Source organism: Ciconia boyciana, chromosome 1, assembly GCF_034638445.1.
Source record: "Ciconia boyciana chromosome 1, ASM3463844v1, whole genome shotgun sequence".
Taxonomy (NCBI): Eukaryota; Metazoa; Chordata; class Aves; order Ciconiiformes; family Ciconiidae; genus Ciconia; species Ciconia boyciana.
This window is the reverse complement of record NC_132934.1, coordinates 78042223-78069942: the sequence shown is the minus strand read 5'-3', so window position 1 is coordinate 78069942 and position 27720 is coordinate 78042223. Positions and strand designations below refer to the sequence as shown.

Genomic DNA, 27720 nt, shown 5'->3' with positions numbered 1-27720 from the left:
GAATGAACAAATGTACTTCTGTGTACAGTTTCCACAAATATAGTCATCAGACGCTACACCACACAGCTCAGAAGGAGCAAGGCTATCTATCTCACTTTAATCTGTTTTCTCTGAAGAAAGAAAACATATATCATATCTGGATATTATGTAAATAAAACTGCCACATATGAATTATATACACAGCCAGTGACATCACCAGACATATGCAGATGTTTATCAGCTGAGAATCAGGCCCTGATTTGCACGGAAGAATTTGAAAGTATTCAATGAATGTTGGATTCTGCTGATCATTGTATTTTCCATAGCTACACTTATATCTGGGTATGCAACACATTAAACACTAAACCTCTTAATATTACATAATATTAAATAACTTAATAAAATACATGTATAAACACACATGCAAATCTGTAAACATCTTTCTTGCTAAAAAATGTCTAAACCCCACTCCACAGATTACATCTTACAAACCACATCTGAAGGAGAGGACAAGCTAACTACATTGTTCAAGAATATAGGAGTGAGGGGAGGAATTTTGGCCCACAAACCTGAGGCAGAGCTCTGATCCTACAAAAAACACTATGAGATCTTTAACGTCCACACAGAGATGTTACAATCTCATTTTTGAGCATTTCCATCTGAAAGATCTTCCCCACTGAGCTAGCCACATGGTCCTTCATTTATCTTCAAAGTCATAGAAAGCTGAGCCAACTCTACAGGGAGCCAATACACCGATAAACTGAAGGAGGGCTCATGTAAGCCCCCCTTAGAAGAGTTGCCTTCAGGCCATGCAAAGGAAAATCTCAGCTTTTATTTGCAGCCAAAGTGCATGTCTAGCCTTCTCCTTATAAAAAGGACTGTAAAAACACAAAGCAAAGTAATCTGTTGCAAAAACTGGAGAGGGAAGAGGTTTGTTTATTTAATTTATTTTTGCTGAGCTCTAGTCCTGAGGTACTATTGAAAACAGAGATCATCTCTCCTTACAATTTTAACAGGATATCACTTCCGTTTTGAGAGGTATTTCAAAGAATTGCCTTTTGTCAAACTAATTCTTCCCCAAAATATCTCCATTGGCCCTTCCCTTGAGAGAGGCAACAGCACTGGGCAGAAATTAGTTAGATATGGCTACCTCCAGAAGCAGGGGGGAAAAAAAAAAGGCCCACAAAGGTCACTTTCAATGAACTATTCATTTAAAAGCTTCTGTAACATAAGAATGTCAAGAAGACACTTTTCTCCTTTGTAACATATTTCCAGAGACCAAGTTATTTCTCTATATTTAAAAAAGCACCACATTAAAGGATTTTGTTAATTTAGCAGAGGTGGGGGGAAGATTAAGTCTCTCTTTCGTCTTTGTAAATGGTCTCACATCATGAACCACAGACACACTAAAGACAGACACGCTAAAGGGTTTTGTGCTTACTCTGTTGTAGTCGTCAGCTCCTCTGTAACATGAGTGGTCTGAAGGAGGCCTTCGCGTTTCTGGAAAGGAAGACGGAGTTAGAAAGTGAGACTGCATTAGTAAAGGAGAAGCTTGTTAGGGGCTCTGCAGCATTCAGCATCTTTCAGAATCCCAGAGGAGAAAACTGGATAAAGCGTGCTCACTAATTTTTGTAGAGGTAGAGGTGAAACAGCTGACACAGGAGGGCTCACTCCCAGAACAGTGGCATTTATGAAGCTGACAGTCAAATGGATGTTTGGGAAATGTATATGTATATATTTCCAGCCAACAAACTTGCTAACAATTCTCCTCCTGAGAGCAGAGTCAACATCATGCCTGGAACACAAATTAGAGTCTGTCAGCCCCGTCTTAAATTCCCAAGGGCAGTCGTGCATGTCATGGTGTCAACCAACAATTTGACACAATAGGCAGCCTGGCTCTCCGGAGCGGTCTGGGGCTGAAATAACACAGACGGCTGTCCCCAGGCCAGGGCTCCGCCAGCAAAGCTCTCCAGGCATGAGGGCGGCTCTCCTAGAGCAGGTATGTTACTGAGGCCACCAGCCGCACGCCTGTCAGGAACACATCCACCAAGGAAACGTAGGGAGCATAAAAAGCCCAACTAGAGATTTCACAATGAATAGTATTTCCCTGTTACTGGGTTTTCTCTCCTTGGGATAATTTTCTACATGAATAAGGAGTCTCCTACTCAACAGAGAGTTAGCATGTGGTGAGACTCAGTTTCATAATAGCTTTATAACACCTTCCTCGGCTCTGTTAAGACACAGCCCCCCCGACACAGGTGGGATCAAATATTTCTGTGCCTCTCCAGAGTTTTGAAGATATGGCACATGCCTCTCAGAGGCTGGAAGTGCTTTTACCCGAGTCAAACACTTTAACATCTCTATGGGTCCCTTCCAAAACTACTGGATATAGCCTTATGTCCGAATGGAGGAATTTCTTTCCTCCCTTCTCTGTGCTTAAAAAGTGGACACAAACAGCTCAAATCTCAGCAGCCATCTAGGAACCGCGTCTGTCAGAATGACTTACGGCAGGGTTAATAAAGCTGCTAGCTCAGGTAAACAGGGAAACCACCCACCCCAGAGACAAGCTCCGTAGACATATGCCATCTCAATCATTTTTACCAGCTGAACTCCAAACAAGAACTTAATAGGGAGAACAGCTTTGAAGAGAAACACATGCTTCCCCAGAAGCAATCTAAGAAATAAAAATTGAAATCTAAAAACCAGTAAGAAGAACTCCTGCCCTTCCAGCCCCTACTCAACGAACGAAGGCAGCATCACTTTCTCAAGCCACCACCCAGGGAGCCTGGCTGAAAGCACGGTGGGAGCCGTGGTCTCCCATCGCTGTGCTGTCACAGCTCCGTGCCTGAGCTGGGCCCTGTGCTGGATGCCGCCAGCTGGCCATGTCTTCACAGCCTCTCACCTCCCTATCATGCATACATCTCATCCTGCTCTCCCGAGGGAGCCACAGGAACAGCGCCAGAAGGTTTGGTGAAACAAGCCAGGATGACAGCATGGATGGAAAAATGAGGAAGCATCTGACAGGGCAATGTTTTCTTGCATACAAAACAATGTTGTCTTTATTCCATCCCACCACGTCTCTGCTTTTTTAACACAGGTTTCTGGACCTTCCAGGCACCATGTACCCCAGGGAGAAGATGCTATAAACTGTGAACAAAAACTCAGTAAGTGGTGACTAGTGAATAATGCCTCCAAACACCTGGTAAGAAAGAGGAATGGACGCCAACACTGACTCCCCAATACGTGGAAATGACAGCATTTCTGCATAGCCCCCTCCAAGGCAGCTGAGCACGCTGCTCGCACAGCAAGCCTAGGTCCCTTGGCCTTGCAATCCAAAAGCAAATGTAATTCTTTGATAAAACTTTGATTGCTTGCACCACTCCCATCAGACCCATTTATTCTTCATCCTGCCTTGCCTCTGACCTTTCAGTCTGCAACTCAGACTACAAGGTAATTACTGTAAAAATACCTCAGAACTCCCAGCAGCACCAAGGTGGGACATGCTGCAATTTTAAAAATGAGGATGAGGAAAGCTAAGTGCAAAAACAGCAATTCCTGAGCCTTGTAAAAATAAGCAACACAGCGAGCCTTAAGAACAATTTTTACACTTATTTCTCAGAACGTTTTTGTTTTCCTGAATTAGGGTATTTCTTCATCATGCAAGCTTACATTTCGAATATTAGGCAGTAGAGTCAGCTGGAAGAAAAATCTCAGGATTTTCAGTTCTCACTGGAAGCACGCACTGAAACCACAAAGTTTCTCTCCTCCCTTCCCTCACTGAGGAGGACTGGAACAACAGGCACATGCTGAGTGACACCAGTATTAAAAACATGTATCATCTTAGCCTCTTAACTCAGCACTTGGAGTAGCTATCAACAGGATCTTAACTAGAAGACCCACCTAAACCCTTGCTCTGCTAGGACATGTGTAACTTGGACATATATTGCCATGGTTACAAAATTTTCTGTTTCACACAAAAAACACCAAAAAAACCAATTCTGGAGGCTGATTTCAAAAAGGTTTGAAAGTAACTAGGTTTCAGGAACTCTGCTCTTGAGAGGGGCTACCTCATGGTGCCCATTATAAAATAATATAAACAAAAGTGTTTTTCTGATGGGTTAGTCTTGTAGTTGTTCTAGGTAATATCGACAGACAGATAGATAGGTAAAGGTTCTTCCTGCCAAGGAAGGTAAAGCAGAAAGTCCTCTCCAAAATGCTTGTGGGTTTCTGAGCAAACTATACACTGCAGGACCAAAAAAGGATCGTGTATTGTTTGACAGATACAGATCCAGCTACAGATCTTTCTCAGACTATAAATTAACTATTTTTAATTTTAAAAAATGCAGCACCTTAGGAAAGTCTCAGTCTGTCACCTCAAGATGCTAAAGGAAGGGAAGAACTTAAGGGAAGGGCAGAATCACCACCAGTCTCTGGAGGTCTTGATAAATACTTTCTGTGTAGCACAGTGCTATCATAATATTATCTCATTTTATGGAGCAGGACACTAAAAATTAGAGAAGAAAAAGCCCACAACACTTACACAAGCTAATAAGGTAATCTGCATTGCTCTGGGATGGGCTATGGAAATGCACACAACTTGGCTAAGCAGTAACTTGTTAAACCAGTATGCCTCTCTCATTTTCACAGTGTAAGCACAGCCCTTCTGGGCAAGAAGCACCTCGTGCATCTGCACAGTGTGAGGATGGTTCAACAAAGCTGATAATGATAATCCTAAGTGCCAAAGTCACCCATGAAAGTGAGACTTAACCAATTTTGAAAATGTCAGTGTGGGTGTGTTCTTGCACCAAACTCCCACAACATCTTGCAAGGTTTTCTTGCTGTGGGGTCAATTCCACAAAGCTTACAAAGAATTCACTTAACAAACTGTTGATTAATCCCCTTAAATGCATATTCAAGCAAGAAGAGACATTTGAACTAAAACCTCTTAGAGCAGACATCATCTTATGTTAATTGTGATCTAGTTTGACAGAACCCTAATCATTATTGGGATCTGTAATAAGAGATTATTTAACAATAAACTGATAATTATAATAATAATAATCTTCTTAACAGTTTTCTTACTTGGATTAGGAACAATATTAACCTCATTACCATTCTTCTGTTTTTCATTAGTATAACAAAGGCTAAATAAAATCCATTTAAAGAGATCTTTGTTGCTGAACCAGCATGTATTTTTAGACTAGATTATAGATGCTGAACTACAAAAATTCAGTTTACCAAACTATAAGGCAAAAGTTATTGTTCCAGAAGAAACATGCTTCAGTTTATACTGTGCCTTGCTTTCCATTTAAATAAACAAAGCTGAAGAGTTGCAAGCTTTTCCTAGCAATGGGATAGGGGGGCTGAAACAAGCCTCCTCTTGCACAGGGCCAGCTGAGGTAGGCTCACAGCCAGCAGTTGCCATAACCATCTCCAGGACTCCAGGCTCTAGGTCCAAGAGCAGGAGCTTACAGCGTCTCGAGCTTAAATTAACTCTCATTGTACCATTGCTCTGACACCTTCAGGCACTCCCTTGGGGACACAGGAGTTGCTCTTTCTCTCTTTCTTTCCCTAGTTTCTATCAGCCTTTTGTGCTGGTTCTGGCTGCGATAGAGTCGATTTTCTTTATAGTAGCTAGTATGGGGCTATGTTTTGGATTTGTGCTGAAAACAGTGTTGATAATACAGAGATGTTTTAGTTTTTGCTAAGTAGTACCTATACTAAATCAAGGACTTTTCAGCTTCCCATGCTCTGCCAGGTGCACAAGAAGCTGGGAGGGGACACAGCTGGCACAGCTGACCCCAACTGACCAAAGGGCTATTCCATACCACACGACGTCATGCTCAGCATATAAAGCTGGGGGAAGAAGAAGGGAGGGGGGATGTTTGGAGTTATGGCATTTTGTCTTCCCAAGTAACCACTACGCATGATGGAGCCCTGCTTTCCTGGAGATGGCTGAACACCCGCCTGCCCATGGGAAGCAGTGAATGAATTCCTTGTTTTGCTTTGCTTGAGCACACGGCTTTTGTTTTACCTATTCAACTGTCTTTATCTCAACCCATGAGTTTTCTCACTTTTATTCTTCTGATTCTCAACCCCCATCCCACTGGGGTAAGTGAGCAAGCAGCTGTGTGGTGCTTAGTTGCCGGCTGCGGTTAAACCACGACACTTTATCTCATCCTGTCTTCACCTCAGCCTTGTCTAGTCTCAAGATGCAGGGACTCTGGTGAACCAGATGCTTCTCAGTAGGTCTTCTCTATGTCCCTCCAACAGGAAAAGATGTGAAAACACCTCCTCCACAGCCTTCCCTTTGCTACAGAGGTGGACGGTCCTGAAGCTTGAACTAAGGGAAAGGAAAGGGAGGCTTTACCTCTTTACCTAAGGTTTTTTTCTGACTTATCAGTTACAGAAGACACTTCACTGTACTGGGCAGAAGGAGATTTCTAGCATCAGGGTGTCAGAGGACTGTTGACCACCTTATATTTCCATTTTCCTCCTTACCTTTCCAAGACAGTCAAAAGAAATTTAAAAAGAAATTAGTCTCCTGTTTACATTCATTACTTTATACCTAACTCACTGTTCTTAAAATGAAAGAACTACAGCAGCCTGAAAGCAGTTCAAAATCACCTCTTAAAGATAATACATACATTTATTGTGAGCCAGGGAGTATCCATCAATTACTCATGTACATCACACCCTGTACCTCTAAGAGCATTCAGGCAGGCAGCCTGGAAAATGCCATTATTTAAATGTAAAGCAAAATGAAGCTTGCCTAATCAACCACATGCAATTGCATCTTGTAAGGGGATCCACATTTGCAAAACAGAGTCCAAGATCACTTTATCTTCTTTATTCTTGAAAGGAAATCTACTACAGCCTGACACCTCTAACAGTAAATGGCACGTACAGAAAGCACTTCCACAGCCTGCTGCCAGCAGCTGAGCCTGACTTGCAACAACAGCACTGAGCACCACAGCAAACAGTCACGGCATGATCAGAGTGCCAGCTGGAACAGCTCTGCCTGGTGTTTCCACAGCTATTGAGAAAAGCTGGGTTCACATGCTACAGACTGTACTGCCACAGGAGCTTCAGCTGGGACAGAAGGTGAGATAAAAAGCATATGTATATGGTCCAATTGTAGAGTCTTTGTAGAGTGAAAGGAAATGGTCAACACCAAGCAGAGAAGGGAATAACTAGAGCAAGATCTAGGGCAGGAGGGAAGAAGTCAAGGTTCCTCAGGTCAGCTCTCTTCTCCATATCTAAGGAAAGCTAACAAAAACACAAGGCTGTGAAAGAAATTATGAAAGTCTATTTGCATGCCAAGGAAAACAACATGTCTAAGTCTGCATAGCAAGTCATTAGGGAAAAACATCATCAGTAACAGGCTTCCCAGACTAGGGAGATTCTACGTGCTGAAACTCCTTTCTGTGCTGTCTGTGTTTCAATGGCTTCTCTACAAAAAATGCATGGCAAAAATCATTTACTAAAGTGCCAGAAATTACAGACACAACTCTCTCTTACACAAAATCCCGTCACATGTTTTTAGCTTGATATTGCAGTAGCAAATGGTATTCCCAAACACATTAAAGATATGATGTTCTCGGGATCACATTTAAGCACACAAAAAATGCATTCCCAGGACTGGGACTCACTAAACAACTGGGACAAGAATTTTCTAAATTACAAGAGGTCAGGGGGCAATGGATGGGAGCAGCCTAGTACTGCAAAATCAGAGTGATAAACAATGATTGTTCTGATCAATTTTTCTTATGAGTTCATACTCACCCGTACAACTACGACTTGTACAGACACGTGTTCAGGCAGTCGAATGGGAGCCCGGAAATGCATTGCCAAAGCTACCAGAAGGTGAAGAATGGAAATCAGATTCTTGCCATGGATCGCTGCAGGGAACAAGGAAAATGAAGCAAATAAAACAATACTGAGGCATTATTTTAAACAAACAGCTCTGGGAAAAAGGCAGGAAAAAGGCAGTGAAAAATGCCTTTGGTGGACACAGTCTTTTTTCTTTTTATCCTTCTTCCTCTTTTTCCTAAATTAACAAGGCCTACAATATAATTTTACAGGTAGCAAAGCCTAGATTCAACTTTCCCTTTAAGTTACATGCCTAACTTAGGAGTCCAAACACTTCAGCTCCCTCGCTAGTCAATGAAGACAGGAAGACTCAATCACTTGCCTTCCACTGTACTGGAGAATACTGGAGAATTCTGCTTTTAGCAGACTTCCAAAGTGTTAACACAAGCCTTCCTGGCTGTAAGAGATGAACCCCACCCACTACCTAGGTGAAGGGACTTCTCAAATTCCATTCTCGCTTTCGGATTGTAACAGGCCATGCTTGAACAGAGGGCACCTTCTGCTTAGCCTGTCAGAAGCTGCATCCTCCAGCAGGATGCAGGATCCTTTTACTCTCACTGTGGTGGCCTGAAGGATTAAATCACCCTCTAGTACTTGAATGACTAACACACTTCTCATACCTGTAAGGATTCAAATTCAGGAAGCAAACAAAAAACTTACTAATGAAAGCATATCTTTAAAGGAACAAATTACTTCAATTATCCCATAGCCATGTACATCTGTCCTTAAACAAAGACCACAGAAGAAGGTACCAGTTACAATCCATACATGGATGTGGTAACAACCTCTATGCAAATAAATAAATAATTTTAAAAAACACACTGCATCACAGAGAATATGATCAACCTATTGATTATCATACCCTCCTTGCTTGTGAAGCTGAGACAGAAAGCATAACAGAGCCCTTACAGTCAACGTTCCACTTGATTGTCCAGCCATGGGGTCGGAGTAAATCATGGACAGCTTCCAGGACCGTCTGCAACTTTTGTTTCTGACCAATTTCAGACTGCGTCACTTCTGCCACGTTCAGTTTACGGTCAGCCAATTTTTCTGTATTTGAAAAAAAGAACAACAAAAAGAATAGCCCAAATCAGATTAAACAAGAGCCTGGGTGGGAATAACGAGCACAGAGCACTGGGTAGAGCTGGACTTTGCTAGAAAATTTCCAAGAGAATGATTTTCCTCAGAAAGCAAATCAGCTAAAAGCAAACCTTTCATCAAAGTGTGTCAATTCCAGTAAAACCTGTGATAGAAAACTGGTAAGGTCTGGCAGAACATGGTCATCAATCAGGTGTCAAAATATATAACACCTTTCAGATAGGCACCAAGTTAGTAATAATATTTATTGTACCTCCTGTTTTCTTTCACTGCTGAAAAGCATTTGGCACAGCACAGCCTTCACTACACAAGGAATCTGCACAGGTTTAATGGACTCTTCTAATAACAAGTTAATTTAGGACAAAAAGGGGGAAATATTGTGTGAACATTTACTTCAGCTTGATAAGCTTTATTTCAGGTTAGCTGAAGGTATAAATTTAAGCTAAAGCAAACTTTGCCTCCTCAAACCATCAAGAGTCATAGATTCATATGACCCAGAGATTTGTACTGGCTTAGTGGAACTAATTTAAAGAAAGAACTAAGTTGGTACAATCTTGTCATGTTGTTATGACATTGTCACATCATGGCTGATTACTTCCAAAAATGAACTAATGCAGGAAATTTTGTAAAATGCCATTACTAAAATTTGAATTCTGTTTCTGTAACATAATTATTTGTTGCCAAAGTATAAGACAAGTCATTCTTCTCTTCTTCTGCATTGTGGCCCTTGCCAAAGACACAGGAGCTGAATTTCTCTAAAAAAGAAAAAAAAGAAGAAAGAGAGCTGAGGAAGAGGGTAGAGTCCTCCAGCCACCAGAGCAGTGGGAACAGCTGATCTCTTTTCTCCCTCCACCCTGGGGAAAAAAATGGTCAAACTCACTCTGCTGCTGGGACTAGGAGGTCAGGACTGGTTGAACATATTCCAATTATATATTATTATTCCAGTCTTTAAAACAAAAAAACGTACTTTACCAAAACTGTTTTCACAAAATGGGATGGGCTTCAACTCTGAACGATTCTTTTGGAAACATTTCAGAGTTGTCAAAACCTATTATTCCAATAATGGAAATATTTCTGCTCTCAGGTTCAAGAGTATGTTTCTTCTGGACATTTTACCTAGCTGAAGATATATATATCTATTTTTTTAAAAGTGACAGAAATACAGAAGTACTTTAATAACCCAAATATAAGAGACTTGCAGGTTATCAACTCACAAATAGTTTGAACATTTTGACTGCTTCTATCAATCTACAGTAGGAAATTTTTATCAATATCTGAATAATATTAATGGGAAAAATGTTCTTTAGCCAAGATGTCTCTGAGTCTTCTTTAAACTGACTACCAAAACATGCAAATATTATTTTAAATTATTTTAGACTTTTTAAAAAAATTATACTACAAGATTCATTTTTTGGTCATGTGTTATGGCTCCTATCTATTCTCAGCCCAGGTTAAGTGCCAGTCAGCAAGCAGAAATTTATTTCCTTTCACCCTGACACCATGTGTACCAAGCCACTCCAGCCTTTCTGAGTGGCACTAGTTGTACCTTGATAAAATTAACTAAACAAGGAGCTCCACCTCCATCAGTCAGACAGCCATTTGCTAATCTCTTCCTCCAAACTGCTTCAAAATAAGCCCACTGACAAGCTGTTGTCTTTCACCTTTTTTTTGTGTCTGCCTATCAAGACAGATCTTCTTGAAACATCTCTCACACACAAGGAATGACAACTACTACTTGAAGTTTAATCACCCTACTTTGCTAGTCTCTCCTGCAGGCACCAGAAGAGAAGACTTGCACAACAGAGGGCTGACTTAATTCTGAGGCCTCAAGCATCAGGAGCACCACCACAAGCATGATGTGCTTTGCCTCTTGCATCAATGAGGCAGCACGAAGATGGATAGACTCAGTAATATAAGTCTTGCTGAAGAACCCAAAACACCACTGAAGAACAACACAAGATTGGGCCTGAGTTGCGATAGCTTCAGGTCAGGGGAGAAGCATTTGCTCTCCAGTCAGAAACCCAACAGGAAGAAAAAGAGGAAAAAACAGTCCACTTAAAAGTCTCAGGCTGCAAGATGTACATGCCCACCTTTCCTCCTGTAAGATACGCTAAGTCCAACTGAGCTACATATGTACGTATGTATGTATGTATGTACAACTAAGCACTTCCTAAATGTCTGCAGGCCTGAGGGTGGACCCATGGCCTCCACAGGGAGCGTAAAAAAGCAGTGATACCTCTGACAAATGGCTACAGTGAAATGCATTACCACCTGCTGAAACAGCAGTGTCTATATGTTAAGAAGTACAACTGTATTCACACAAATACTCCCCAGCTAAAATTAACTCTACACCCCTGCTCCCCACCACGTCTGGAGGGTCCCAGCTGCAGTCTAACCAAGCAGTGTTAAAAGTACTCTTGTTTTATTCCTCAGGTTATTTATGAGGAGTTTTAATTGCACACAAAGTTAATTGTTGTTAACCAATTTTAAAATCTTGTGAATGTTCACCAAAATGCTGCAGACCTGTTATTTAAGAGACATATGCAGAAAATTCAGTAAGCAGCATCCATTAGCACCAATGGAATTAGCACCACTAGGTCCTCTTGCCCCACTCTGACACATACGCCCCACAGCCCAGCCCACTCTTGAAAACACGTCGTAAGTAAACTGAGAGCAGTCTGACCACCTGTCTCCAAGAAAGTGTGGATTTACAATGGCACTTGAAGCTTCAAATCTCTTTGTTTGCTAAAAGCACCCCCATAAATCACTGCATCATCATAAGGTTTTCTCCACTGTGCTTCTTGCGTGAACACACACATTGCAAAGATGTAAGGGGGTTGCAAAATCACAATTGCCTGACTATATCCTTTCATGAATCATCCACACGTAAGTGCACATTATGAGTATGTGCCTGCTGCCATGCATTCTCTTTTTCTCAGTTTTTTTTCCCTACAAGTAATTCTATCAGGACCTCAAAAAATCTCTCTGCCCAAAAGCTTTCAGAAGCAAACTATACAGACAAAATTTTGGACCACATGGCTTCTGCTTGGTCCCCCACTGTAATCACAAATCTCTTTACCTTTTTTCTGCACGTATTTCAGCTGTCTGGACTATACTTAGTCCATGAAACAGACATGTAGGAATCATCTGGATTTCCTCACCTTTCAGCAGACAGCCTGAGAAGAACAGATGGAGAAGCTGACACTGTAGCTTATCAGTGAAACAAACTGTATCCTTGGTGAGATGGCAAGTTACTGCACAGACCTGCTTTCTGCAGCTTTGGAAGAGATTAACTTTGGGCCCCTTCCAGTCTTTGGGGCCGCCTTCTCTTGCGTGAACTCACCCAGCAGCTTTTGCAGCACCTGCCCGTCATAAAGGTCCTCTTCAAGCTGTTTGACAATGATTCTCTCCTCGACCAGCACATCATTAATCCAGTCAATTAGAACCTGGAAGTACAGAAAAAGCAGGCAAATGGCTAAAAACCACTGAAATATGTTCCTTCCATTCAAGGCAGTAATCAGGAATATAAAACAGAGTAAGAGTAACCATATTTATGTATTTCCAAGTTACAGAGAAATAACAGATAAAGAGATGCTTTTGCTCTATTTTTTTAATTCAGGTCTTGCAGTATGGCAATTTTAGTGCCCTCTATTTTTCCTCATTAAAATGTCTCCTTATTGCACCAATTCTAAAGCAAGTAGCAACTAGCAGCTCTGCAACAATAACCTTTGCTAGTATCTATGTTCTCCAGGTCCCAAAACTCATGTCTTACCTATTTTATGTGAACAGCAGACCTGCCAACGGATGGCAATAGTCCCACGCTCTCACCACGATCTCTAGACTTAATAGATGTGAGTGGTGTGCCAGAAAGAAGAGCTTCAGAGCAGAAAGAGTGAATGCTCCTACTAACAGGAGCTAAACAGACCCACTAGCTAGATCCCTGTCATCAGCAACAGGACAAGGCATTTTATCTTAAGCTACTGCAGAATACAGAAGTCTGGAATTAAAATTTTGGTCAAATGGGCCTGATAACCATTCTACAACATATATAATAGTCCCCATATGCTGACTACTGTAACTATAAAAATCATTCAATCACCTGCAAAACAGGAATGAACATAAAGAACCTTTAAACAGAAAAGGAACTGAGTTAACTAAGTTTTCCAGGTGCCAAAGATAATAATTTCCAAACAGTTACAGGAAAAACAGCCTTGACTGTTTGAAGTTGGCAGCAGTGCTTTCCTCCAATTTATTATTTGGAAAATTAACTTACTTTCACAAAAATAATATCATTCTGTGGGAAGAGATGCAATGTTAAATCCTGCTAAATCCTTGATTCTATAAGAGGAGAAGAGTATTGCCAATCACAGACATGCAAAATCCATTAACTAGAGCCACCTAAAGCAATAAGCCTCTTTTAAATATTCTGCAGTTTTTAATTTGCTTCATATAAAATTGTGGATTCTTTAAATTCACTTTCTGATTAGATCCCATACTTCTGCCTCTTCTTGGCCGTCATAATGGCTAAGAAAGTTTTGGGGGTTTAATATACAAGGGATTGTAAAACAAAAGCAAATTAAAAAAATATAGTCAGGCTTGCACTGGAAAACACCCACCTTGGCAATCCTAGCAAACACGAGCATTTGAATATGTTGGTCACAAGGACATTTAAGTAATTCAGCATGGCTACTGAGGTTCATTGGATCTACCAAGCTCAAGTAAGTTTTGCTAGGATTAGTGTCCCCTAAGAAGTTTACAATCCAAACATGAAATACCAACGCTTGATGTACCTCTAATCTTTATCTTTAGTACTTCCAAAGCATGCTGAAAACATGCAGGGCTGAAACTCAGCTCTAAAAATAGTGTAAGTGGCAAATTTTAGCTGAGTGATATGGCAACCAGTCAATTCATGGAAAGCAAAGATCAGCATCAGTGCTCACGTATGTAAATCCCTTTTGCCCTCTAAGCTGCCTAGAGGGATGAAAAATCTCAATAATAAAAATTACTCCTCTTAAAGAGCTTTCTTTCAAAATACAGCTTTTCTGATAAGTTATTCACTAGTCAATATCAGCAACCTATATCAAAAGTGGTCTTCTCTAGAGCAGGTAAAGGAAAAGTGGAGGTGACGTTTGAAGACAGATGTGGATACACAAGGATGTGCTCTGCACCAGTGTTATTGCCCCACTGGTCCCCTGTCACCTTGCAGGAACCTTACCTATCACTCAGGCCATTCCCTCTATCAGACGGCCTCTGCTGTGTGGTTACAGCTGCCACCACTGTTCCAACACATGCCGCCAAGTTGTTCCACACTCTCACATCCACCTAATGCCATTTGTTGGGCAGAAGAGGATCATACAGTTCCTCCCTCTCCTTTCCCTGCCTCGTGCTCCCCTCCTGCAACCCCTTCATGGCTCGCACTGCCAACGAATTGACAACCGCACTTCTGCTTGAGCAGCCCAGCCTGCTGGCACACCAGCTACCCCTGGCGCTTGGGGTCCTGGATTGAAAGGGGTATTGCAGCACTGCGCCCTGGCAGGTACAGTCATCCTCTCACTTTGGCTGTGGTCATAGGAGCAATGCTGGGAAGCCTGTCTCCTGACACATGCTCCAACATGCCCTGGAACCATCTTGCTTCTGTGTCACACAGCCTGATACATATATCACATATGGGCAGGGAAAAATGTTAAGACAATTGCTCTTCCTGCATTTCACCCTCTAGCAGTTCTCAGGATGCCTGAGATTTAAAGCTTCTCCTTTAGATTTAAAGCTAGGGTTTTCAAAAAATCATAACATGTCAGCTATCATCTGGCATAGGGCATCAAACCTTTGGATTTCCTTTGAAAACCCCAACCAAAATGAGCTCATCAGCGATTATAGCTAGCAAAAGTTAAATGCAAGAAGATGTAGCCTAAATAAAAGTTAGCAGAGCTCTGCTTCGCAGGTGGGGAACCATGACCACATTTGGAGAGAAAACTCCAACCAGCTATTCTTGTCTCCTTCAATCTTTTTCAGGGGATAGAAGGACATTTATGGTAAAGGGCCGGAGAGAGACATTAGACAAGTTAGCAAAGGATTACCACAGCTGGAAGACAATGAGAAGAGGGATACCATCTTTCACCTCAAAAACCGTTCACCAGCGATACAGAAAAGTGAGTCCTAAATAACAAGATACATTCTTGTCCCAGATCATCTAGAAAGAGATTTTCAAAGCCTGTCAATAAGTTTACTGCCCGATTCCAAAATGATACAAGTTTGACACACATAAACATCAACAGAAAAACAACTGAAGAAATCAAAGTCATAGAAGATTTAGGTATTCCATGAGATTTATAGAGCAGACTTTCAAAAAGTATCTGAAGTTCAACTGAAATTGTCATTTGATAATCAGCTACCATTACCGTCCCTATAGGAAGAGGCCAGATTTCCAAAAGTCCTAAGAAGCTTTCTTAAAGGAAGACTCGGGATGCTAAACTATTTGAAACCATTAATAAACATTTTATTTTGTCTGTCCTGTGCTGAATGGTATTGAAGTCAGAATCTACAAAATGGCAAAGAATTAAAAATAAAAGTCTGGAAGTACCTTCTTATGTAGGAGCCAACATCCCATTTCCAAGAGTGTAGGTACACAGGAATCACAAAGTGGCTTTGGGTACAGGGTGTTAAAAAAGGGAAGTACTTACACTATGTGCTACTTAAACGTTTCAGAGAAATTTAGCACTGAAAAACTTTTGGCAAAAAAGTACATAAAAGAGATAGAAATTAAACAAAGTCTAGCCATAGTTATTTTATTATTTTAATAGTTCAGCACCTGAATGAAAGAAAAATATCCCAAAGAACATTCTAACTTCTTTAGTATTCAGACTACAACTCCACCTCTGCTAGAAAAAAATGAATTTGCAATGTATATTTGAGAAAAAAAAAAATCCAAGTGGTTTTTTTTAACAGCCCTTGAAGACTGGCAAGTGCTGTAATTAAAAAACAAACAAACAAACCCCAAAAATCTGCTGTGCCACCTCTTGATTTCCTGACCATGTCTTAATTAGGAGACTGGAAAAATCTTTCTGCATGGAATTTTTTTAACTTTTACAAGGCAAATAAAGCACCATATTGCTTATTGAAACGATAAACATGCAGAAATACTCTCTGACACTCTGCTCATGGAAAGTCAGCTCTCCAGTTCTTTGTAGTTGCTCCTTCATGGAAAGACAGAAGCAGAAAACATTCAATAACTTGAATGTCTAAAAATTTAAACACCTTGATACAGGCACAGAGTACTTGGTGGGAAGCAGACAGAAGGTGCAGACAGAGAGCTTTTCCTGTGCATGAAAATATGCTTAACTTCGATCTCTCTGGTCTCACACTCCTCTACCCATTCCTTCATTTCTGTGCCTGCACTTCATACATCTGCAGTTCAATACTGCCGTTTAAGCTCGGGCTACATTTGCTGCATTAAATAACGGGCGTAAGAGAAACACTGCAGGACTGAGAAAGTACTTTATTGCAAAGCCTGTTCTCCCAGTGTCAGCCCTAACACCATGCCTCTCCTTACATGCAACAGCTGGTGAAGATCCCACAGGTAGCTAATGATCTTCAATGCACCTAAGACTCGTCTTCTTGTTCAGTACTTGGAGTACAGAACAGCATGCAGGTACATGGAAATGTTTGTTAGGTCACTTAACTTGTCATACCTTCATAAAAAGCTGCTTTTCTATAGTCTTCTATAGTATTTGGGATTAGCAGCATGCTTTTAAAACTTTAATACAATATCCCCATGTCCTCAAAACCATGCCTGCCCTTTCACGGATATCCATACTCATATAAAACATCTCTGAACTGCGTCAAATGCTCAGACACATGCGTTTGGAGTTGTAAAATTTCCAGTGGTGCTTTAAATTCTGACACATCCATTTATCATATAATTTTTAGGACAAATGCATATGTCTGGTTAAATGAGCCATGTTGCATTACTAAACACTGGGCTGAAAACTGAAATTCGCCATGAGGCAGACAGCTGAAACAAAAGAGTGCTAGAAATCTAGAAGGAAAAATGAGTCTGCCTAGCTGATTTGTTTTTTTAGTTATGCAAGATGGGTTTTTATATCAACCTTCACCAGCTCAGTGAAGTATTTTTGTTCTGCAGGCTGGCTGCTCCCATGGTGGTGAGGCACATTCAGAGTTAATCAGCAGAGTTCAACAGCATAAGGACCCCACAGTCACCGCTATACAGTAATGAACAAAATGAAAAACAAGACAAAATACATGAACACATCTGGTACAATGGGAAAACAGGAAACCCAGTCACCAAAAACAGCAAAGAAAGAAAACCCTGATTTCAGTGACTCTTTCCCCCCCAACTTCTGGGAGAATTAGGAAGCAGAGATCAAAGGTATGAAAGCTTAATTGCCTTCAGGGTTGCACATGGAAATTAATATTAAAAATTCATATTCAGGCCTGGAAACTATTGCTTAAGCACAAAGCACTGGCAGCCTGTAAACAAAGAGAAGGCTTCTTGTTTTCAAAAGCAGACCACGGAGCATTTAGGAAGCACGGTTTCATCTGGTCACACGTGAAACCTTCCAAAAGAGCAGTGGCTTCATTTTGGTTTTCTCTTCACCACAGTAAATTTGAAAAAGCCATAAAATTAGACATGGGAAAAGGTGATAATTTCTAGGACAGTGAATGACTTACTACAAATGAGGACGTTTACTCATTTCAGGCAGCATCTAGAGCAGCAGTGTTTGGATCTGTATTAAGTTTAGATGAGGCTTTAAAGGCCAAAAGTTGTTGCCATATCAGCTGATCTTACAGAAGTCTTTGCAGGGAGGGAAAGTAGCTTGCAACTGTGGCTTGCTGTCTTTTGTTAAGGCAAGGCACTTTCAGACAGGACCCAATTCTTGCAAGCTGCTGTTCTAAAATTTTGGATTCAATTAGTAGAAGCTCTTCTTCATACTTTTCCTACCAAAATACATGAGAAAACCCTAGGAAATCTGTCACTTATGTGAAACGTTAAAATATCTTTTCAAAGTCTCTGACTCAATTCCTACGGCCTATTAACTCTAATTGTGTTTAGGATGACAACCAGCAAAATGAAGCTTTTGAAACTTTTACCCTTCAGCCATATCTGAACCAGAAGGGGAAAAAAGATTCCTTCCACCTTTACACCCAGTACACAAAGAAGCACACATGAACAACAAGGAAAACACACAGAGGTTAGCCTCTTTTTTTTTTTTTTAAGTATTCAAAAGAGAGCTAGAAGAACCCCCAAACACTCTTTACAATTAGTGACATGGACCAACTAAGGGAATTTTACATCTTAATGGAAACTGAATTTTAAACAGATTCACGATAACATATAGACTAGAAACCTGACTCTGAAGTATACAAGAAGAAACAATGTATCACAGGACACCTCTGTATCCGATCACAAAACAGCCCAAACTTGTAATTATAACACTTACTTTAAGTTAGTTGTGCACTCGTCATATTGGTGCACTTGGTAAAGATTGAGCAATGAGTTAAAAGAAGCTCACACAGTTCAGACACCAGAAATAGAGTATTTTGCGAATAAATTATTTATACATATATATAAATAAAACGATAACTCATCTCTCTTTCCCTGATCTGAATTTTCAGCTTTAGGTCTGTTCAGTCATGTACCAAACTGTGTTTGATTACACACAGAGCAAATGAAGTGAGGGAAAAAAGGCTGCTGGCCACAGAGAGAACTTAGTTGAATACTTCATATTGACACATTGTGGCCAACTATTTTTAGAATACCATCAACGATGATAACAAACAACACTTGGTGGCGTAATTCTAGTTCCTGATGATTTTCATATGTGCAAGAGGACTTAAAGCAGGTATTTTAGCATCCCCAACTAAGCAGCCTTCAACAAGGGGATTCACTGTATATTTGCTTTAATAAGAGTGAGGAATAAGGCTTTTTGTTGGGTTTTCTTTTTCTGTTGGTCTCTCCGTGTTACCACAATGCTATACAATCTGTCTCTCCGGAGTTACAACAGCTCTGTCAAAATCACTTCCAAACGCTCACACAAGCTTGCGCTGATCAATTCACTATGCATATAATTCCTATGGCATGAGGCTAGCAGAAATTAAAACAACATTTTGTGGAGACAAAGAGATATTAAAGCAGTGTCAGCAACAGACATCTCTGCTGCTTCTTTGCACCGAGATCCATTTACCGAACTGCATGAGACTGACAGAACAGAAACACTCAAAATCAATGATGGCAAACCATTGGCATGTCTAACGCTGGTGTTGAAAGAGATTTGGGCTGGCATCAATGAAACTAAGTCATACTGCCAAATTTCAAAAGGCATGAGGCTCTGTTGCTGCTATTGACATTCCTCTGAGGGGAAAAGAGAGAGAAACACTCTGAACTATGAAAACCTCCATCTATTCAACTCCTCACTCCTTGCTAGTCCGTGGAGATCTTTCGTTTCAAGCTCTGTGGGGCAGGCAGTCTTTTCTGCTGGCTGCTGCTGTATAGCACTTAGCAAGGCTAATTCTGATCCAGCACTGGGGCCCTTGGAAAATGTCATTAACCACCGAAGAACAGAAAACAAGGAATAAATTGCTCATTTTTTTGCATTATCCAAACTCTGTGGCATAAAATAGGTTTTGCCAACATAATTCAAACTTCTCTCTGCCTTACAGATTCAAACCAACCTAGTGTTAAATATTTCTCTAGCCGAATCTCTGTAAAAAGTCTCAACTGCTGAGAGGTATGCAAATGATTAGCAATTACCTAAATTACATAATTTTCAAGCAGGCGCTCTACAGGACACATCTCCCCTTTGAGGATGATCCCAAGGAAACAATCTCCAGTTACATGCTGTTCCCTGCACCAGCTGCTCCAGTTCAATTGGTAATAGGTTACTCTCTCTTCATGCAAGTGTAAACTGCCATACTGAACCAGAGCCTGATTCTGCGATGCACTGTAAGCACTCAGACACATTCTCAAGTGCTGCTCTAGCCCTGATTTTCATTCCTCCTGAAGGTTTTCAGGTTTTTAAACTGGAAAATATAACCTTGCTAGACTATGACATCCAGGGAAGACTCACCAACTCATATTAAATTCAACAGCAAAATTCCAAATTTAAAAGCAATTCTGATCTCAGTATCAAGCCTCCTCCTGCATCACAGAGTGCAGCTGGTTGCTTCACTGCAACGACTCTGGTTCAGCCGAATTACTCATGATAATATTGCTGCTCCACTAGCAAAGAAACCACAGTACATTTTGAAAGAGTGGTGCAAGACCACTGTACCTTTTGAGAGTATTAATGGATTTAGGTACTAGCAAAGGAAGAATGTGCAAATTCACTTAATTTAAAACCACAATGTACTCCAGGTGAATTAGAATAACGAAGAAATTTGAGCATAGGTCCTTGCTAAACTCAGTTTGATGTGGTTTTGTAATCCTAAACATGTTATTGCAGTGTTAATAACAGATTACTGGGCTTGTTTTAAAGATGTACCAGGTGAGCAGTTTCCTGAGGCATTCTGTGAAACCTATGTGGGCAGCCAGGGTGCACAAGGTTTCCTGAAAGGAATGTGCCACAGCTCAACCCCCTATCTGGAGACAGTATACACTATCCAAAGTTTTCAGACCCACCCAGCTACAGCTGCATTGTTGTTTCTAACAAAAATAATTTTTTAAAATAATTCTTAAAAAATAAAGAGGAAGTGTGGTGGGCAGTATAATACAAGCACAAATGCTTTTTGGAAAGAGGTCACATTTGTCCAGAACTGCCATCCCTTCTCTTCCTGCTCAAGCCTTCGCTATGTTAACCTCAACAACTTACTGCATAGAAAAGGTTCTCCTAAACACTAGTCCCTCAAGATCAAATCCTCCATCATACCTGGCAGAAACTATGAGCTCTGCTGAGGCAGAAAGCCATGCTTCACACCAGCACAGCTGGGAACACCATTATCAATACCTTGGGCAGGTGTCTCCAGTGACAATACAGATTCAGGACAATTTGGCCCCTGCCCCAGCACACGGGTAAACTGAGGACTTTTCTTTTAAAAAAACAACAGAATATAGGGCAAGAAGAATCTCAGTTCCAACCTTCCTATAACACCAGCGGCCTCCTCATTGTCCCCTACCATGCCCTTGCTCATTTCAGTCCTACTCTTTCTTCTCCTGAAATCTCACTAATGCTTTCCAAAGCTCCTTCCCTGTTTTCATAAACAGAACCTAGGTTTATGTGCAGTGACTGCAGGTAGATTCAAGCTAATCACTGATCCTCACTGTGATAATCACAAGGATATAAATGGACAATGGAGCTTTACTCCTTAACTACCATGAGCACTCTGACATTCAGCCTTTTCTTGTTTCTCTCATTGTTGCTTTTAGCCTTACCTTGTTGATGACCACAGTTTTCACAAATACACTTCAGTAACAAGTTGTTATTCAACTGTGTTCTTGGTAACCAGCTTGTAAATGACTCCAGCTCACTAGTAAAGATTTGAAGAAGGACAAAATAGTGATTTCCTACCTTGATCAGTTCTTTGAACTTGGGGTCTTCTTTTGAGTTAGGATCAATCATAGTGCGTTCCTCATTCTCCTCTGTCCAAGTAAAATGGGAGACTTTAGTGAGATCCACTTCAAATGCACACTGCTGAAACACTGCAACAACTCCTAATCATGAAGTGGCCTGTCAGCTGATCAAGAAATGACAGCGCCTAGCCGTCATCTTAGCAAGGGAATATCCAATGACCAAACTGTTAGGCATTTTTAGAGACACACAGAAAGATAACACAGCCCTAACTTCCCTAAAATAAGATTGTTTCCACTGACCTTCCCCAGCTCAGACCCTGCTGTATGCAGACTACTTCAGGAAAATCACTGTACTCTATACCCTGTGGGGCATGTTAATATTAACATGCCAAAAAGTGCAGTCAACTACCTTTCTCCCTCTCCTCAATTTGTATTTAATTTCTATTTGAAAACACCTGTCCTAAATTACACCATCTTGAAGAGTATAGCAAGCTTATGGCACTACACTCAGTGCAACCGCTGAGACGTGGGCTGACAGTTTGGGCCTCCGCTCTCTGGTTCCCTGAAACTTGGTCATGCCTGCAGCCCTGAGTGCATGAACTCCTTAACCTCTGGTTAAGCTGGAGAATGAAAATTACCCCAACTTATATCAGTTTTACTTGTGCATGGGGGAAGAACATAAAATAGATTTCTCAGGTGTAAAGTCTTCTATTTCTTCTGTTGCTGGGAGATGGAGAAATGTGAGAAATTGCTCTCCAATGGCCAGCAGGACAACCACAAGAGGCATGAATATAAAGATTAATTTTTAGAAGGGATGATTTGATACAGAAATGTTGGTAGCAAAATCAACTTGAGCTCAGTAAGGCTAACAATCAAACAACCTTTGGCAGAATTATCTTCACAACAGCACATACAGACGCATCATGCATGTTTATATGCTACTGTAGGTACGGATACCAGTATTTAGGAAGCAGCTGGAGCAATTCTCATATTTTAAATTCTGGTGCTTGCTTTCAAGTAGCAGACCTCTCCCTCCACCCTTCATTTTAGCTCCTTTAGTAGCCCAGTGGTAGCTGTGATCTAGGTTAGATCTGTTCCTTTCAGTGGGGAGCTAACCCTGGCTACTACACAACAGGAACACAAGGATGGGTGACAGTGTCACAGCTATGGGAGGAGATCCACATCTCATCAGCTACAATAATTATTTATAAACCCCATGGATTTATCTTAAGCTGAGTCTAGACAGGCCACATGGAATCCTATTTTTCTATTGATTTCTCACTTCCTTCCAGCATGACAACAAAGGAGGGGTTTCGGTATGACCATTGGTCAGGCCATTGCCACACTGCATAGAGGAACCCTTTAAAACCTGACAATGACCAGCCTACAGTGACCTCCTATTGCAGTGCTAGACTTCACTGCTGTCAGACGGCAAACATGACACTTGCACATCCTAGACACAAGAGAGACTATACCATCTAACTGGTTACCTTAGACTTCACCCAGACATTTGGGTTCAGTATTTTCCAGGGCCCCTTATCTTTATTTAAAAAATAAGACCCTGCTATCTGAACATACTTGACAAATTTCCACAAGCCTATGAAAAAACATGAACTCTTTTGTTGCTTTTTCCCCCCTTGTTCCTTTACTTCCTCATTACAGCGTAGGATGAGTCAGGCAGTCTAGTCGTAAGGAAGTGACACCCACTACACACCCAAAATACTGCTAACTGAAACCCTGAACAAGATTTGACCCATAATGGTATATTTGCTTAAGGTTCACCAGTGGTCATGTCTTTGCATGACAGGCCTTCAGGAGTGGTCCTGCATCTTCTAAAGTCATACACACCTTTAGCAGTACCCAGAAGAAATAATTGGAGACACTCCTGATCCATACATATACACAGAGCAACCAACACTTTGCCTGTGTCTCAGAAGAACAGTACTTTGCATTTCCTACTACTCTTCTAATCAGAAAATCTAAATGACTAACACTTTTTTGTTTTTAATTTACTGTTTTATTATTTGTCTCCACGACAGCTTGCTTCAGCTAATTCCGTAGATTAAGAGACATATGGTCAGGAAAGAACAAAGTGTTTTATTCCAACAAGTCTTAAACACTTTTCGCTATTAAATTATGCTGTTGCTCTTGTAGGGACTCGGGGAGGGGGGGAACGGAGAGAACAGGACTTTGAATATTTACCTTCTTTCTCTAAAGCATTGCTTGTTTTACATACTTCTATCCTAATCACATTTAATTACTATTTTCAGCAGCCTAAATGCTCATCTGTTCATTCAGTATCAGGTCCCATTTTGCTGTACTGTCACCTGCAAAGTGGCAGCAGTAACCCAAGGAGGAACATGGCATCCACTAGTTAACAACAGTGTAGTATGTACGTTGAGGCAAGGCAGTCTAAGGGTTCCACAGGAACCACGACACACACTTCTGCTACAGGCTTTCTGTGGATTGGTCCTTTTTTATTTCAGTTCCCCATCTATATAGAGAGAGAAAGATACCACTCCCTTACCAAAGAAGGATGTCTGAGATGCACTTGGCCAATGGGTTAATGGAGCTGAAGTAAATCTTAAGCAGGCAAATTCAGCAGTATTTTCCATCTAATCCTTTGCAAACCTCAACTTACTATCTACTTTCAGGATGATCACAGACAAACTCGAGTTCTCTGCCAATTCATTGAACAAGTCAATTTTCCCATAAACTACGTAGTTTAAGTGTATCTGCATAGCTGGCACTGCTCTTCAAATTCCATTTTAGCCCTTCTAATTTCTAGTCTACATGTGACATGCAACAGTTCTCAATTCTGATGCCCAGTTCTCTCAGTTTCAACTGAGCAATCTACATTCAACAGTAAAGCAATGGATATGGCGGTCACAGTGGCCACCTTCATTAATAATCGCTTAGTCGAGTTCTGAAGCACAAATACTTTACCTAATAGTGTGTCTTCCGGATGGATGTCCACAGTGCTTGGGTTCATTGGTGCATTGATAGCATTTTTACCTTCTTCCTGGAGGTCACTCACTGAATAGAGAGAAAAAACAGAAAGAAAGACTGTAATAAATGCAAAGTTTGCAGAAATGTAGGGGTTGAAGAGCGTATTCATAATAAGAGAAAACATCTGGTAGAGCCATTTCAAAATGGGTCCATAGTTTATGGAATTAAGAACTGCAGCCGCAGTGGAAAATAAAATCAAAGTAACATCCTTTTATAACTTCTTATTAAACTGAGCCACCACACAACTGGCTGAAAATATTTTGCAAGAAACCCAATTCTGTGGTAAGAGCAACCTCAGAGGGCTTGTTTCTCCAGAAGGAAGGGGTGTGAGGTTTGTCTGCAGGATGGCCCAGATCTAGAGCAGACAGCATACTGTAAAAACGAACTTCTTTTCTGATAGCTTGACCATCACTCATCACCACCTTTTCCAGCTGCAGAACACCAGGAACTGCAACTTGCTACTGGCTTATTAAAAGCCTCAGAGAATCCCAGGGAGACCTACCAAATAAAGATGAAAATGTATTTAATTCTAGCATTGCCACTGGCTAAAAATAGATGCAGCATGATCCGGTGAACAGAAAACTGGAATTTGTGATTTCAGGCTCTTGTCCTAAACCTGTAACTCTCATTTGGGAAAGTCAGTAAAGTACCCTTCATCAATAAAATGGATATTAAAATACTTCCCTATGTCCTGCCACATGGGAGGAACTGAACTTGAGAACAAGTACTGAATAGTCTTTAGTATCTTCACAGAGCTTGACAGTAAGAAAAGCACTAGCAATGCTATAACACTTCTACAGTCTCCAAGGCACGTCTCCCCCTAAACTCAGATAACGATTATATATTATAAACCAAGCTATTGAAATACATGCATTTGTAATAAGAGATACAAAGACACCGTAACAACCCCATCTATTCAGTGACAGTTCTGTGTTAGCATGGGCTAAGCTCATTTGTGGCAGCATTTGTGGTATTGCAGTCTCCTTTGGGAGAGGTCCAAGTCCCATACTCTTTTCAGGGAAAAGCAAGGACTTCCAAATAAATAAGGCCTGCTAGCCAAACTTTTCTGGGGAAAGGAGGAACAGTTAACTAATAGTCACAGTATCCCAACAAGCACTTCCTTCAAGAACAGTCACTATTTCCCTTTCCCACTGGAAAATCAAACCACAGGCTAATCATTTGCACGCAGACTGCAAAGGTTACAAAATCCTGCATCAGTACTTGCTTTTTTCCTGGTTGACAGAAAGGGAAAACACAGAGATCCTACTGCCCCAAAGGAGGACAGGGAAGAAGAATACACTACAATCCCCACTACTTCTCTCACGGATACTTGAAATAAGTGCTTAAAACAAGTTACCACATTTCTTAATTGCAGTTCCAAGATGTCAGTTAATTCTGGTTCACAGCATGATATTGAACATGACTAAAATCCTCAGTTATGAAATGCTGTTCTTATGTTCTGCAAGCAACAAACACCAGTCTCATATTTTGAGACCTTATGGCTTATGGACCATGTTAGAGCAGCTGGTTAGAGCTAACACGGCACAAAGTCTGGGGGAAGAGGGGCTGCCAGCAGTAAGCATGGCTTGCTTTCTGTGTTGTGTACCTTCTGCAAAGGGAAGAAGGGAAGAGAACAGCATTCTCGACTGCAAACAGAATACAATGTCTGCAGGCTGAGATTTAACCTCCTGAAAAAATGTCGTTATTAAAGAAACTCTTAATTACCCCTTTTCTGCACTCACTCTCATTTTCTTGGAAAACTCTCCAAACAAAAGCCAGGGAGCTAAGAGGCCTCACACAACAGACCAAAACAGTTCTAACAGCATGCCTTACCCAGCTCTGTTTGCATCATGCCCAACTAGAGCTTTCTCACCCGAGCACCTCCTACATTGTGATGCCAATAGGAATACAGCCACCAGGAGGCACAAGAAAAATCGTGTGGAAACGGGGCGTTACAAGTAAGATTTTTAAAACCCTGCTACGACTATAAATACCCAAATTCCACTTGAATCAGACTCTTTTTGGAAGTACCAGCCTTGCTTCTAGATGTAACTTTCTTTTCATTATTATAGCACTGCTGTCATTCTGGGAATGCCAAGCATTCAATAAGGTCAGGGCATCGCTGTTCCTAATGCTCTGCAAATGCAGAAGAGAGCTGCTAAGTTCCTCTGGGCAGTGAATACATGGTACTGTCTGTAGTGTATGCTATATAAACAAAATGCTGCATACATTTCAAGCCAGAATACTTTTAAATGCAGCTAAACTAGTTTTAGTCCCAAAAGTTCAATTAAGATGATACACCTGTTCTTTTTTTTTTAATATTTTAAAAATTATCTCCAGTCTTCATAACAAAAATACCTTGTTTCTCAGCAATTTACTAAACTGAAAGAAAGCATTAATATGAATTTATGTATTAAGCTCCCATCCCTCACAACATGAAGAGCCACATAAAACCCTTACGCTTGCCTTCAGATCCAGTTCGGCTGAGCCAGATCCCACAGGACCAAAACATCCTCTTCTACTGCTAGTGGCAAAGCACGGCTATGTCAGCGGAAAGCCTCCCAAAGCCTGCTGCCCAGGGAGAGCCCTGTTTACAGCGAGCCCATACACCAGGTCCTAGGCAGACAGCTTAGGAAGAGATTGTTGCTACAAATGTAATGTTTCCTACCTCCTTTTTTGCGCCTCTTACACAGGAGCCCTGCCATCCCAGCCCCAGCAGCACAAAAGGTCGCAGATGAACTGCATGGGCCGTCTGAATGCTGAAGGAGCAGCAGCAACTGGATAAGGGGCTGCCACCTCGGGACTGCCAAACCTACGTTAATTCGGGCATGGTGACACAGGAGGAGGCACTAAGATAGCCTCCCAGCTGCTGGGGGGTGGGGGGGCGCTGGGAGGGAGGACACAGCACTTGGCCATGGACTCCCAGCCAGGAATCCCTCCCTACCCTTGCTGCTTCTGCAGATAGCCAAGTGCCTCCCTTGGCCTGCTGCTGGCCACCTAAGAGCAGGCACCTCAAAGATGGCGTTTTCTCTGCAAGGAGCTTCCTGAGAAAGTCATCTCCACCCTCTGCCCAAAGCACAGTCGGGTTCCCCACCGTGACAGCCTGCCCCAGAAACACACAGGTTCACAGAGCAACAGCCAGCATGCAGAGAAGCAAATTGCACTCAGGAACATAAATTTGCCAGGGTATTCCCAACACCAGCTGCACTCCAGAACCTTTTCATGCTGCGCTTGAACAG

At 41.3% G+C, this 27720-nt stretch overlaps 1 protein-coding gene across 3 annotated transcripts in view; it reads right to left on the bottom strand.

Annotated features, from left to right (window-relative positions):
• The window catches only part of PARVB (parvin beta), a 67386-nt gene that overhangs the window by 18037 nt on the left and 21629 nt on the right, over nucleotides 1-27720 (bottom strand). For all 3 annotated transcript variants that reach the window (XM_072876023.1, XM_072876015.1, XM_072876032.1), the window contains exons 2-7: nucleotides 24419-24508; nucleotides 21471-21541; nucleotides 12293-12395; nucleotides 8761-8901; nucleotides 7765-7880; nucleotides 1421-1479 (exon numbers count right to left, since the gene is read on the bottom strand). In XM_072876023.1, the coding sequence (XP_072732124.1) occupies nucleotides 1421-1479; nucleotides 7765-7880; nucleotides 8761-8901; nucleotides 12293-12395; nucleotides 21471-21541; nucleotides 24419-24508 (580 nt within the window). The remainder of the gene's footprint in view (nucleotides 1-1420; nucleotides 1480-7764; nucleotides 7881-8760; nucleotides 8902-12292; nucleotides 12396-21470; nucleotides 21542-24418; nucleotides 24509-27720) is intronic.